The following is a 14,772-nucleotide window of genomic DNA, read 5'->3' on the forward strand; positions in this document are numbered from 1 at the left end:
TACACCATAAATTCACACAACAGTATCCTCATCTCACTGTCACCAAACAATGGGTTGTTGATCAAAAAAGAACAATTATACACAACAACCTTATTCCACAAACAACACTTGAACTTATCAAACAACAGGTTGCTGATCAAATACATCAACAAACAGAAACATCTAACATTAATGAAGATCATGTAACCTGTCAGGATAATCCAGCAACAAGCATTGATAATAACACACATACAACAATTACCACTAATGATACTACAGACACTTCCTCATTCATCACTGATAACATAGACATGGATTTAGTTAATACACTCTCACTTATATTTCAGGAGACACTCACTAAATATACAGGTACAGATCCCACACAACGACCACGAATACCAAAAATCAACACGTCAAAAGAAGTAGGAAAAACACTAAATTATGTAAACACTTCACTTACTACCACACTACATTCATTCAATTTCTACACTCGCAGACATTCATACATTAGTTTATGCTGGGGCAGTCACAGTAGTGACACACCATGGGCTGAAAGTACAATCACAGACAGATACACAGAAAACACAATTCTATAACAAGCCTGCCTGGCAGAGAAGAATAGAAACACAAATAAATGACATTAGACAACAATTAGGCAGGCTGACACAATACACTAAAAACAACATAACACCCAAATTAAGGAAACAGCTCAAAAACATTTTCAAGAAAATAAAAACACCCACAAAACATCAACGTCACAACACACGCATTACAGAATACATTGATACACTAAAACAAAAACTTGCTGCCAAAGCACGTAGACTCAAACGATACAAAACATGTACACTACGAAAACAACAAAATAAATTATTTACAAACAATGAAAAACTCTTTTACAGACAAATTAATAACAAAGCAAACACTGATACACAGCACAGTGGCACACCAACAGAAGAAGAACTCACAACATATTGGTCTTCTCTTTGGTCCAGTGCTGTCACGCACAATGCTGATGCAGGCTGGATCGAGGAGGAAAACAGAAACTTGCACAACATACCAACTATGCCCTGTGTTGAAATAAACATACATGATTTCCAATACACTGTTAACAGAACACACAACTGGAAGACACCTGGTGTAGACAACATTCACAATTTCTGGTACAAAAAGTTCACATCACTACACCAGGAACTAGAAATCACAGGTATGCAAAGAACAGTTACTCATAGATTCAGTCATTCTACGCAAGTACACAAACACCTAACACACATCATCATCAATCCACAAGACATGCCAAATTTTCTTACTCAGGGCATCACCTACATGAAACCTAAAAACAACAATACCACAGACCCTACACAATACAGACCAATTACATGTCTTCTAACATTCTAAAAATTATTGACATCCTGTATCGCAAACAAAATATACAAACATGTTGAAGAACACGACATTCTAACGGAACAACAAAAAGGTTGCCGTAGAAATCACAGGGGATGCAAAGAACAGTTACTCATAGATTCAGTCATTCTACGGCAAGCACACAAACAACACAGAAACATACACATGGCATATATAGACTACAGAAAAGCATTCGACAGTGTTCCACACAGTTGGCTGCTACATATTCTACACATGTACAAAATACATCCATCACTCATTGCATTCTTTCAAAACACTATGCAGCACTGGAGAACAACACTACATCTCAGGGTTAGTAACACTTCCATACAAACAAACCAAATCTTTATTAGGCGAGGAATTTTTCAAGGAGATTCCTTGAGTCCTCTCTGGTTCTGCCTAGCCTTGAATCCATTATCCAACATGTTAAACAACACACAATATGGCTACAATATCAGGCATGAAAAAACAACACAGTATACACTGTCACATCTCATGTACATGGATGACATAAAACTTTATGCATCCACACAAAAACAACTTCATCAACTCCTACAAATCACACATTCATACACCAAGGACATACAAATGGAATTTGGCCTAGATAAATGCAAAACAGTTCACATAGAAAAAGGAATCCTGAAGAAAGAAGATTTTGCACTTGGAAATGGAGATGTTATTGAATCCATGGAAGAGGGCGAGTTCTACAAGTATTTAGGATTCCAACAGGCCAAACTAACAGAACATGCACAAATAAAGCAAAGATTAATTAAAGAATACCAAAGTAGGTTAAATGCTATTCTCAGAACACAGTTAAATGCAAACACATTAAACACACAGTTAAAGCAATAAACACATATGTCATTCCAGTACTCACATATTCTTTTGGAGTTATACATTGGACTCACACAGATCTCGAGCAACTCCAAAGGAAAACAAGAACAACACTTACTAAGCATAAACAACATCATCCTAAATCCGCCACAGAAAGATTAACCCTTCCACGTAAAAATGGCGGACGTGGCCTGATTGACATAGTTAACCTTCACTACAAACAAATACAGTCACTGCGAGAGTTTTTCTACAAAAAACAAGAAACATCACAATTACATAAAGCAGTAACTCTAGCAGATTCAAATAACACACCATTAAACTTACACTCACATCATATGGACACAACACAACATATAAAAAGCATAGACACCATTAAGCAATCGTGGGCTCGAAAGGCACTCCATGGCAGGCATCCTTATGATCTGGCCCAGGATTTTGTTGACAAAACTGCGTCAAACAGCTGGTTAGCTCGGTGATGCCTCTTTGGGGAGACGGAAGGATTCATGATCGCCATACAGGATCAGGTCATAAATACTAAAAACTACAGAAAACACATACTCAAAGATGCAACACTCACAAATGACACGTGCAGAAAATGTCACATCATGCCAGAAACTATGCAACACATCACCTCTGGTTGCAAGCTCTTGGCACAGACAGATTATTTACACAGACATAATCAAGTAGCAAATATAATACACCAAGAGCTTGCAAAGAAACACAAATTAGTAGACATCCACGAACCATACTACAAATACATTCCACAGACAGTATTGGAAAACAACACGCACAAAATGGACTACGACAGAGCCATAATCACAGACAAAACAATTTACCACAACAGACCAGACATCACACTCATTGACAAACACAATAAAATCGCATACATTATGGACATATCCATTCCAAACACCCACAATATACAAAACGCATTCACTGAAAAAATTAGCAAGTACACAGAACTCGCCCAGGAAATAAGGCATTTGTGGAGGATGGATAGGGTGCTTATTGTACCTGTTGTTCTCTCCTCTACAGGTGTCATACCACACACACTACACAAAAGCCTGGGCACATTACAATTGAATAGAAACACATACATCACATGTCATATTGTGAGAAAATTCCTGAACACAGATACACACACTGATACACTTCTTTAATTTCTGTTTTGGTTACTATGCCTTGACTTTAGTCCGGCATAGTACACAGCCACCGGTGTTAACCGAGTATATCTCATTTAACCCAACATTATAATAATATAAATTTTATATATGGAAAATCATTTTTGGACTTTTATAATTATATTCTGTGAATAATAGCAAATTTAACATCTGCTTTTTATTCTGAAATGGAATGGTACGTTGGACTCCAAGCTTATTCCCATAATTTTTGGTGTAACTTTCCCTATAGACTCAACGTTCAAATGTCTGAAGACAATTGCTAGAAAGATTTTCATCACCAACATTCCATAACGATTGCCTACAAATATAACATTCATAATTCAGATTGTGTAAAAATTATTATATAAAAATTTATTACTGTAATTAGTAAGAAATATTAAGTTTATAATTTGCATAAATATACAAAAGAAAATTATTGACGTTTATTTCTGTGTTTCAATTGTTAAATATTTTAAAATTATACATAACTAGTTGAGGTACAGGCTTCGCTAAAGATAATGATGCATACTATTCTGAATTTATGTACAGAGTTTCATAGAAATCGGTTCAGCTATTCTAAGTGATACTTCACCAAATAAACAGACAATGAACACTGGAGGTTCTGTCGTAGGTTCGCGCCTCGCTCGGACGGGCTGGCCATGTGGAATTCTCCGGGTTTTCTCCACGTCTGTAATGTCTGCATAGTTACCCTGAAAAGACCTTCCGGAAAACTTTATTCCCCATTCTCGCCTAAGGTCAAACAGTTAAAACCTTCGGTCGGATTATCGGATGCTAACGCCACCGCCCTTTCGGAGTATTATAGCCGAAAAGGCTGTACACTCCATATCAACCAATGAAATAGAGAGTTAGATAAACAGACAGTGAGGCGTGAATTGAAAAGTAGCTACAGTTTTACCTATCGATTTCGAATCTCACTCTAACTAGAAAAAATTCGATACACGTTTCGAGATATATACGTTCCTAAACAGTGTTATAGGAACGGTATTTTATTGATACAATAGCAAGCAAGTACAGTACGTACTTGTATTAGATATGAATAAAACACTTTTGACATACCTTAAGAGAAATAATTTGTTAATAGTTTCCAATGCCCGACTTTTGTCAACAGATCATTGCGAGCCACACTCATTGCCAATCAGAAAAACCAGCAATAATTACAACTGTGTACTGTATTGCATGAGATTTTTCTCAACTACAGTTTCTACTAACAAAACGTAGTCGCTGAACTTTGAAACTGTAATTTACACTTTAGTACATAATTTGAGATATAGAAGTATTAGAAGATAAAAATATAAAATACATTGAATTTAGGACGGAAATTCAGGAAAAAAAAAAATAAATTTCGAGTAAAGAGGTTTTCGGATAAACGTATTTTAGATAGACAGGTTCAACTGTATATAACCGTACAAACTTCTCAGAGTATCCTGAATATATGTACAAAATTTCATAGAAAGCGATTCAACGGAGTCACGTGATATTCGATTAACCAGGCATGAATTCGATTTTATACAGCCTACAGTAAGACCCCGCTTAACGCGGGGGATGCGTTGCTAGACAACAAAGCGCTATGCGAAACAGCGTTAAACGAGACCATTTTAACACAGAGTAAATAGGGATGGAAGAACACGCGACCAAAGAATAAGCAATTTTACTACAATTTTAAGTTATTTTTATATAAATTTTTGAATAATAATATATGTTAAATAACACATAAACATATGCGCACAGAAATGTAAAGTTAATTTTTTGTGACGAAGGTCCTGGATCTTGTGAAATTCTTGTTTTTTGCGATAAAGTCGTGTAGTTTCATTGGTCGCTTTTTTTTTCTTTCCTTAAGCAAATGTCGGCAGCAGAAGATCGCATCCAAAATGCTTCGTTTTGCTTTGGCACTCCTATCAAAATCTGGATCATTCGCTACAATTTGTTCAACGATTTCGGTTATCGTTACCAACCTTTTACTAAGGAAAACTGTAGAAAAATTGTACGCATTCTTCGTCTTCAGAATCTCTATTTTCCAGTTCTACACGAATTCATTGTTCTGCCAGTTCTTGAAGTCGTCGTTGGTAAGGCTCTTACCAGAAACCTGCAGTACCTCTCCAATATCCTGATCGTCTGCATCTCCTGTATCGATTAAGTTGACAATTTTGTCAACCTAACGATACAGCGACAGGCTCTTCTCAATGAGAATTCTTGGATACCTCCAGCCATAACTTCTTCCACATTTCGTTCATGCATTTCTCAGTTAATTCTTGCCAAGGCGAAACAGATATTTCCTGTGGCATCCATGATGTTATATTTTTTCCAAAATTGCGTAAAACAAACATATATTTAAGGGAAATACAGCGCTACGACAAATTGCCACCTTTTGCTGATTGGTTCGTGTTTGGGTATATCGTATTATATATGAATCATTGAAATACCGCGTTATTTTGAATCAGCGTAAATTTTGAGCGTTTTTTAGGCGTCAAACAGACCGCGTTATATTGAATCAGCGTTAAGCGAGGCAGCGTTAAGCGGGGTCTTACTGTATATAGATAAAAGCATTAGGGAGATCTAACTACTATTGACCAACTACGAAGAGTTGTTGCTCAATTTTTGCATATTGCTGTAATTTTTTTTTATTTTTTTTACCAGAGAAGCTTCCCTTGTGGCTTTTAAGCTAAAGTCATTTTTTTTTCTGGGCATTTCTGCTTCACATTCCAATAATGGTAAAGCTATTGTTGGATTTTGATATTTTAACCACTGCGTGAGAGCGTTTTATAGTATCGTTTTTCCTCCAGTTTTTGTGTGGCGCAAATTCTATCTTTCTCATGATTCACAACATAAAAATGGCGTCAGCGACAGGTAATTTAAGTACAGTAATTGCATGCCTGTACACCTTATTGTTTTTCATCCCACTTGGTTTATTTATTGAAATGGTTACATAGAAATTATGAAGTCATGACGCACTTCGCAGTACATTCTTTACCCTGTTGCGTTCAATTGTGTGTAATGTGATCATAATTCCTTTAATCTGTATATAATGAGATCAAGCTTTTGGATTACAGTAATTAATAATAAAATAAGTCTATAAAGAATGCACCGAAAACTGTGCATTTGAAAACCTAAATATTTGGGCTTAAACTTTCAAATTGCAGACTTATAAATTTCCAGTGTGTCTGTCCTTCCTTAGTAATTTCGAAAACAGAGTTAGATAGATGAAAATCGACACCAAACCAACAACAATTCGCATTTATTTATGATTTTTACCAACAAATGGCGTTGCATGAAAAGAAAGAAAGTCATATGGGAAGCTATATACTACCCTGATATTTTGGAGCAGTATATAGCTTAATGTCAATTCTCGGGACGAAGTAATAGTCATATAAAGTTTGGTCCAGATCGGTATAAGAATAAAGATTTGTATGAAGGACAAACCAACGAACAAAAGGTGAATTTTATATATAGAGATGGAGACACTACGCCTAAAACAGTGAAAAGGCAAAATGGCAAAAAAAAAAAATCAGAAAATAAACTTCTTAAGAACAGGCCCTGGGCAATTGCCCTAGTTTCCAGGTTCTTACAGACGTATTGATTGCGAGTTATATTTAAGTAATGATTAACGAATGTCTGTGTATCGCATTGGCTGTGTGTCAGCATACTCTCATGATTCATGTGTTTAATAATAATTTCATTGTCTTGCAAACGTTATCTTGGCTAAACAAATCTGAGTTTAATGCATATGTCTTTATGTTTTTATTTTATACAGTTTGTTATATAAATGTCTACTAGGACATATTTTATTAATAAGACTTATTGTTCTGGTGTTCGGTTTCTGCAATTGAAGAAAACTTATTCAGAGAAAATAAACAATCATTATTGTTTGCTTTCTCTGAATAAGTTTATATAACAAATCTGACTTAAATTCTCTTTTGTTAGAGCTTGTAGGAATTTTCTGCTTCATAGTTGACGTAATTGGGGTTCTTGCATGAAAAACTTGCTTCATCATTACGGTGTTTCGTATATTCAGTGGACGAATAGTGATATTCAATTGTCAGATTTCACATTGCAAGTCTCTAATGCTTTCTTCGTTACTAGGAGTTCAGAAACAAAATGAGCTTGAATGCCAATTTATTTTTGTCTCAATCGGTGCAGGTAAGATTTATGCCAAAACATATTTAAAATTTAGTTTTTAACATAATTAAGCTATAATTTGTAACTTAGATGTGATCCTGTCTGTTATCTTCAGACATTTGACGATAATTAATGTTTTTATCTGTAATGATTAGCGGTTTACCGATTTAGAATTTTTTTCACGAAAATTAATTTGAAGACACAGTCTGTCCAAAACTGGAAACCCGCATTTATTTATTTCTAGTGTTCCGGAATACAATAATTTGACGACCTAACCTTTCTTTTAGTTGCTTGATTCGTCAAGATTAAAAAAACATCCTTTAAAAAACATAGAAAAATATCCAATTAAAATTACAAAGTTGAAATTGAAACTGGAGGATTTTACAGACAACGTTTTTTTTCCATCCTTACCACTTGGAGGTATTTGAGCTTCATATTTAGTAATTAATTGAGCTGTATATCTAGTAGATATAAAGCTCAATTACAATTAATGTATTTGTACTGTTTTGTTTTCTAGTACAGAAAATAAAAATGCCTTTTACCACAGAAAATGAAAAATGAATGCAAATGATAATAATGAAATCGTTAATATTTTGTATTTATGGTATTTAAAATTTAATAATTTATGTAATAAATATAATGAAAAGAAAAGAACAATGGCTGTTTCATTGTGTTATATAAATAGATTTGTTCAGCATTTAATCGAAAAGGAAAATAGATCAATAACCTCTGAAATTTCCTATTTGTTGAGAACATATGTGATCAATGTTCAAATAAACCAACCCAGCAAAATGTAAATCAAAACACAACACCTTATGTTGCTGAGAAATTTTGTACATACGTGATGCCAAATCAATTCGAAAATAAAGGAAAATTTTCATTTTAATCTCGTCAGAGACATTAGTTAGACCATTTATGATATGGTCTATTAAAAAAATTCTTAATAGTAATTTAATCTTTACTTAAGTTTTTATAAAACTTACCAATGCAATTCCTACGTCCAGCTGAAAATGGTATAAAGCAATGAGGATGCCTATTTGCTGAATTTTCTGGAAGAAATCGAAGTGGATCGAATTTGTTCGGATTAGGGAAATATTTTGAATTTCGCTGAAGATGATAAATTGATATCAGGATATTATAATTTGAAGGAAAAACCTGGTTGCCTGCCAAAGGTGAAATTTCTCATTGTTTTATGGACGTAATTCTACTTAAAAATGTTAAAAATTACATCTTTACCAATACATATGTCTTCTCCCGAAAGTCTAGCTGTTATAGGAATTACTGGATACATTCTCATTGTCTCCTGTGATAAATAACAATACTATGTAAAGTTATCAAAACTTACCGATAATGAAAATACTTCAAAACCTTAAAAAATAATATAGGGGAAAATACAATAGATATATAAGTAAACTAGTGGATAAGCCCGGCGTTGCCCCAGCAAAAGATAAGAACAAACATTAAGATTATTAGATTATATCCGAACTGATTCTGATGCAGGGCTCTACCCTTTTGGTAATGTCAGAATTGAACCCTATCGACTTAGTAATTAAACGCATTATTTGGCAGGAAAATCTTGTCACCTTACCCTGGCGAGATTATAGCGACTCAGATGTCGACAAAATGATTAGAGTAGGTAAGATTTCTCTCAGTTTGATCTTGATTGATGATATTAAAAAATTCAGCGTCAACAAAAATACCCTCCCAACTTACGATTACCACCCCTCCCATCAGCTTGCCCCTGACGTTTACTTCGAAAATCCAGATGATCATCCATGTTTAGGATTTACACTGACGGTTCCAAGATGGATGACGCTGTGAGTGCTGCTTTTGTAGTTTACTTTGACATAGGTCGTGAGCTTCACAATGCACGCTTCTGTCTAGGTTCACACTGCTCAATAGCACAGGCAGAAACTTTAGCTATTTATATGAGCTTAGTTCACATTAGACATAAGAAGGACAAAATACACTACTTATATTATCGCATTTATTCTGACAGTATGGTAGCTTTACACAGGATTGCGAAGTCTGATAGCCGCTTAAAACTCGTCCATCTCATACACCACATTTTCACTTAGACAACAACATTAGAAGAGATTTCCAATGGGTCCCGGGTCATGCGGGAGTTCTCGGCAATGAGACCGCTGACCGTCTTGCCAAACAAGCTGCAAAGTCTTCAGTCACTAGTACTTTCAGTTACATTCCTACCTCGTATATCAACAGTCACGTCAAGAAGCAAATCTTCATTCTCTGGCCAGACAGCTGGGACCATGACACCACTGGTAGGCTCACCTACACTTTCATCCCAAGATTGACACTACTGCGATTCTTCGCCACTTTTACCCGAGTTACACCCTCACTCAGCTACAGGACACGGCAAATTTAAGCAACACTTGCATAGGTTTAACCTTGGGGACAATCCACAATGCGATTGTGGTATTCAGGAGGACCAAACACCACTTCACTTAGTATTTCACTGCAATAGGTACAATCGCATTAGGGATAGTTTAATGAGAGCTGTTATTCTTGAAGTGTACAACTGGCCTTGCAATCCGCACCAACTCATTCACACGCGTACAATGTTCCATCATCTCCTCACATTCATATCCCTTAGTGGGGCTTTTGAGAGCACTCACTCCAGGGGCACGGATGGCAATTAGCTTTCTTTTGCTTTGTTTCAACTGTCAGTATATAGCCGCCTTTTAACTTCGTATTTTAATTCTTTTTTCCTGTTTTCTTTTCAGTCTAAATTCGGTTAGTCCTAGTTGTAATTTAGATTAGGGACTCTTAGCTTGGTTTCCGATTAGGTTAAATTAGATTAGGGTTTGTTAGCTTTAGTCGTTTGGTTAGGTTTGTCCTAGGTTATGGTAGGTTAGTTTAGTTAGTGAGTAAGTTAATGTTTAAAAAAATAAAATAAAAATAAATAATAATAAAAATAATAATAAACCCCCCCCAAAAATTAAAAAATTGAAGTCTTGCCCATTTGTCTCTGTCGGTCCGTTTTTCTTGTCTAGTTTGTCATTGTGTTCGTTTTCCTTTCCGCGCTGTTTGTCTAGCTGTTAAGTAGTGTTAAGATTCATGATCGCGTTCAGTTTTATTAGTATTAAGTAGATATAAGTCTTCCTACTAACAGCCACTTGGCACTAACTTCTGCACTTAGCTATTCGTCGCGGCACTCAATTATTGGTGTTTGCTAATCTCAGGTTTTCTTTTAGACCCTTTGGGGGACTATGGCCTTGCAGCCTAAAAACCGCACGCCAACATCAAACACAGAGGTTACTGTAGCCATATGAATGTCGTTCAGAGGGATCCTACTTTTCTCTACTGTTTATCTCCCTTCTTCTGTTTTTCCCTTACCCCCTTTTCTGCCGGCTAAATGCTTCGTGTACGGCCAATGTCTTCCTTGTATGTATGTATATGTATATAGTATACGAAGGAATGTATGGCCCGATAAAGAGCTCTGTTCTTCATAAATTTTCTACACTTTGTAAATATCCACTAATCATTTTTAATAACTTTTATACATGACTCCAAAGTCGTATCTCACTCATTTTTTTCTTAATTAAAATTTTGCAATGTTTTGGATGTTTAACATGCCTAGCAGATCAGCGGCCGCAATTTTAGAGATAATATTCAGAAAGTACTGTTGTGAAATAAGCAGCAACTTAGAAGATAGACATTACAGTCAAACCTGTTTTTATGCGGTGGATAGGGACCGCATAAAAAAACGCATAAAAAAATCGCACGAAACTTCACGAGTGGCTATAAAAAATAGTTTTCGCAACACAATTAAAAAAATATTTTTTTATGCGGTCAATAGGGACCGCATAAAAAAGTCTCACATAGAAAATAACTCAAAACCATACGAAATAGAATTTATTGACAACAGATGTCAGCACTTGACAGCATCGTCTCGTCTATCGTCTGTTTTACATATTTTTGTCCAGGTAGTGTTTTTTTGACTTAAAAAACAAATTATTTCATTTTTCGCATATTCATGCAATAATATTACTATAATAAGTTCATTTATGCTATAATAAGTTTATTTAGCTATAATAAGTCAACGTGAGACATGACAAATCGCACGAGACTAGTCGCCAACTATACCGCACAAATAAAAAATCGCACAAAAAACCGCACAAATAAAAATCGCACAAAAAAATCGCACAAATAAAAAATCGCACAAAAAAAGACCGCATAAAAACAGGTTTGACTGTATCTTCGTACAGTACATTGAGTCATAAATGTTCATAGCAAGAACGCTTCATTTTACTCAGTGCAGTGCTGCCACTAAGGCGAGTTCTTGTTGTCACGTAATGCTAAATCTCCTTTCTACATCCCATTATGTAACTGTTGGATTCTGAAAAAATTTGAAGTAAGATCTATTTTATAAGGGAATTATTGATACATAAATGCTTTATATTTAATTAATTAAAGGTATTTTATGATTTTGTTAGAAATCCTAAATTTTCACAAGTTTTGTTAATTAATTAGATCTAAATTTTCAAAAAGCAAAGAATTAAAATAGTCATAATAACATTTGTAGTTCAGACGAAAAGTGTAATAATAACGAGGGATTATATATTGTGATATCGTCACAATGCCAAGCTGCAATTTTTAACCATATTTTTAATTTATTTAACTTAAAATATATGCTCTCCACCGCAAGCTACTAGTGTCTTGTCTTGCACTTGTATATCATACTTATCTGCTAGCAATAGAGTTGTGTCGTGTATCTATCTAAAACTTTCAGATGGAAAAGTATTTGAATGAAACAACACGATCTCTGGTTTGCACCGGATGGTGTTGAATAGTTACTTGGGTCTTTCTCCCTACAATATATTCACGCCTGATGTTGATTTTCATCTGTTACTACATTTTCAATGTGAATTTGAATCACTCCAGTTGTTCTTCAAAATTGATGTCAATTCGTTGAAGAAAAGAAAGAAATTTACCGTGAAAAAATCTAGACAACGATCGCTATCATTAAAAATAGCCAAACTATATCACATATTAATTATACACAATCACAAACATGTCAATTCATATTGCCAATTACGTTGACTTTTCATATATGGTTTTGGCCAAGTATTCAACGAAAACTAGAATAAACGCAATTGCTAGAATGAGCTAAAACGAGAGTTTTCTTGTTCATCTGTGGTATATTGTGTTCAAATTTCATCCCCAACGATGAACGTTCTTGTTTTTACTCATTCCCAAATTCCCGGGTTTTTATCTGCGTTTATTTTAACAAAAGCTGTAATATTATTTAAGAATAGTCACCCTTTTAGAAGTCAACAGTTCTGACCGGTACATACGGATTTATCTTTTATCAATATGACGGATTCTGAATTCGGAAAGTACAGTTTTAAATTCACAATTTACAAAATTTCTTAGGTCTATCTTTATGTTTATGCCCATATAGTTGACTAGGCGCAGTTTGCACAGCGATTTTCCTGTTATAATAATTTTCGTTTACTACCAAATGCCATGATGTACTCACTATGCAAATTTCCAGCTAATCCGTCGAGTACTTCTTGATGTTGCAATTTCTATCAATTAAAATGTATAAACTTTCGAACAAATATCCTGCAAAATTCAGGTAGGTAGTTTTAAATCGTTTATTCCTTATTTTGCATTGAAATGCACATCCTTTCTGTAAATTTACTGTGTCACAACAGATATATAATAGTAAATTTGATATAAATATCATATAATAATAATAATAATATGTATTTACATTAATGATATTAAAAATACAAATTAACTTGCAGTAAAAATATATTAACGTACTTATATTTTATAATAAAGACTATGTGTACAGTACATATGACGAAATGATTGGAAAATAGGGAAGATAAAAGTGCATTTCCGCAGTTACTTACAGACAGTCTGTCATGGCGAGGCTACTTCTTCCCTCATTGCGTAACTAGTTCGTTACACGTACAGTACAGCACACACATATTTAGAAATACTAAAGTGTTAATATATTTTTACTCGTAATTATGACGCGTAATGTTGTAAAAGTTAAAGTGATAATATTTCCACAGTGTAACAGAAGACAACATACATTAATGACGCATTCTAAATATTCCATTTTTTGCAAATCTTCTTTTCGAATAGGAGAATTGACATCTTCAAGTATAGAATCTAATTCATGTTGTATTTTTGCCAGAATTTCAGGATTTTTTCCAACTTCGTACAAACACCAACTTATTGTTTTCGATATTGTAGCATATGCCTATTGAAAAAAAAAGAATGCTCGAAATCATTTTCAGTAATTCTTCCAGATTTACAAACTTCAAGAATGCTTTTAGTAAAAGAATACAAACAGTTTCCAATAACATATTTCTATAAGATAAATGATAAAAATAACGAAAAAGAAAAATTATATTTCATAAACCAGTAGCCAAATACTTGCAATCTTATATACTACCGCACCATATATCCTGAAAGCTTGGGTTCGGTAGTATTGCAATTTTTTGGATTTTCAGGTTGACTGAACGCGGGCTAAATACTTTTTTGCCGTATATAATCGATAATGGAGAGTAAGGAACTGAACTGAATTCAACACAACGCATTCCAGCAGTTATACTACTGTAGAATAGGCTGATGTGTATGCCAATTGAACCAGCTACAGCTGTGTTATAGCGCATTAAATTAAAATCTACACAGTTTCAAAAGGAGCTAATTATCGGGAGCCGGATAACTGGTAAAGGACTGTATAGGTGTGCGTTGAAAAGTTTATTCATTTACAATTGTCAAGCGTTGTCCAATTACTGCCAAGTGAATATCGTTTAAGAAATTTCACGATACAGAAACAGAAATATAATTTTAAGAAGAGTAATATAAAACCTTCATAACTATATACAGGTTACAATTTTTATATTACTTCTTTTCAAACTATAGTTTATATCAATTCACACAACTTGAGTACAATATTATATACGACATATATTAAAAGTTGTGGGAAATATATTTAAAGGTATTATGCTTTTAATAATTTATACATTTTTCACACTCTGAGCCGAGCAAGTTTACTTCTTGATACATTTAATTGGTCCTAAAATAGTTAAACAAATCATAAAATATAAATTAGGATTTATTTAAAAGATACTGACAAATAAGCTAGCAGCATGGCATCCTGTGGATTTCCGTAGGTTTACCAGATGCTCCACTTTGACAGGAACTGTACCGGTTTGATGATGTGGTATCTGCGTCCCGGTCAGTTTGTCATTTTTTCCCGGTTATTTGGTAAAATTTT

The 14,772-nt window shown here is 34.4% G+C and overlaps 1 protein-coding gene across 1 annotated transcript; it reads right to left on the reverse strand.

Annotated features, from left to right (window-relative positions):
* Positions 1 to 3,432: 3,432 nt before the first annotated feature.
* Positions 3,433 to 13,818, reverse strand: LOC136981913 (probable cytochrome P450 4ac3). The gene is made up of 4 exons (XM_067278302.1): positions 13,579 to 13,818; positions 8,745 to 8,811; positions 8,492 to 8,671; positions 3,433 to 3,693 (listed from the first exon to the last, which is right to left on the reverse strand). Exons 1-4 carry the CDS (start codon positions 13,603 to 13,605, stop codon positions 3,539 to 3,541), a joined length of 429 nt encoding a protein of 142 aa, XP_067134403.1. The 5' UTR covers positions 13,606 to 13,818; the 3' UTR covers positions 3,433 to 3,538.
* Between the last annotated feature and the right edge of the window lie 954 nt (positions 13,819 to 14,772).

This window comes from Centruroides vittatus, unplaced genomic scaffold, assembly GCF_030686945.1.
Source record: "Centruroides vittatus isolate TY-2023 unplaced genomic scaffold, ASM3068694v2 contig_799, whole genome shotgun sequence".
Classification (NCBI taxonomy): domain Eukaryota; kingdom Metazoa; phylum Arthropoda; class Arachnida; order Scorpiones; family Buthidae; genus Centruroides; species Centruroides vittatus.

Coding starts and splice junctions, on each gene's coding strand:
- LOC136981913 (XM_067278302.1), bottom strand. CDS start 13,605: ATGGAATATTTAGAATGCGTCATTAAT. Junction 8,812..13,578: donor ATTTAGAATGCGTCATTAAT/GTATGTTGTCTT, acceptor TATTTATCACAG/GAGACAATGAGAATGTATCC. Junction 8,672..8,744: donor GGGAGAAGACATATGTATTG/GTAAAGATGTAA, acceptor CACCTTTGGCAG/GCAACCAGGTTTTTCCTTCA.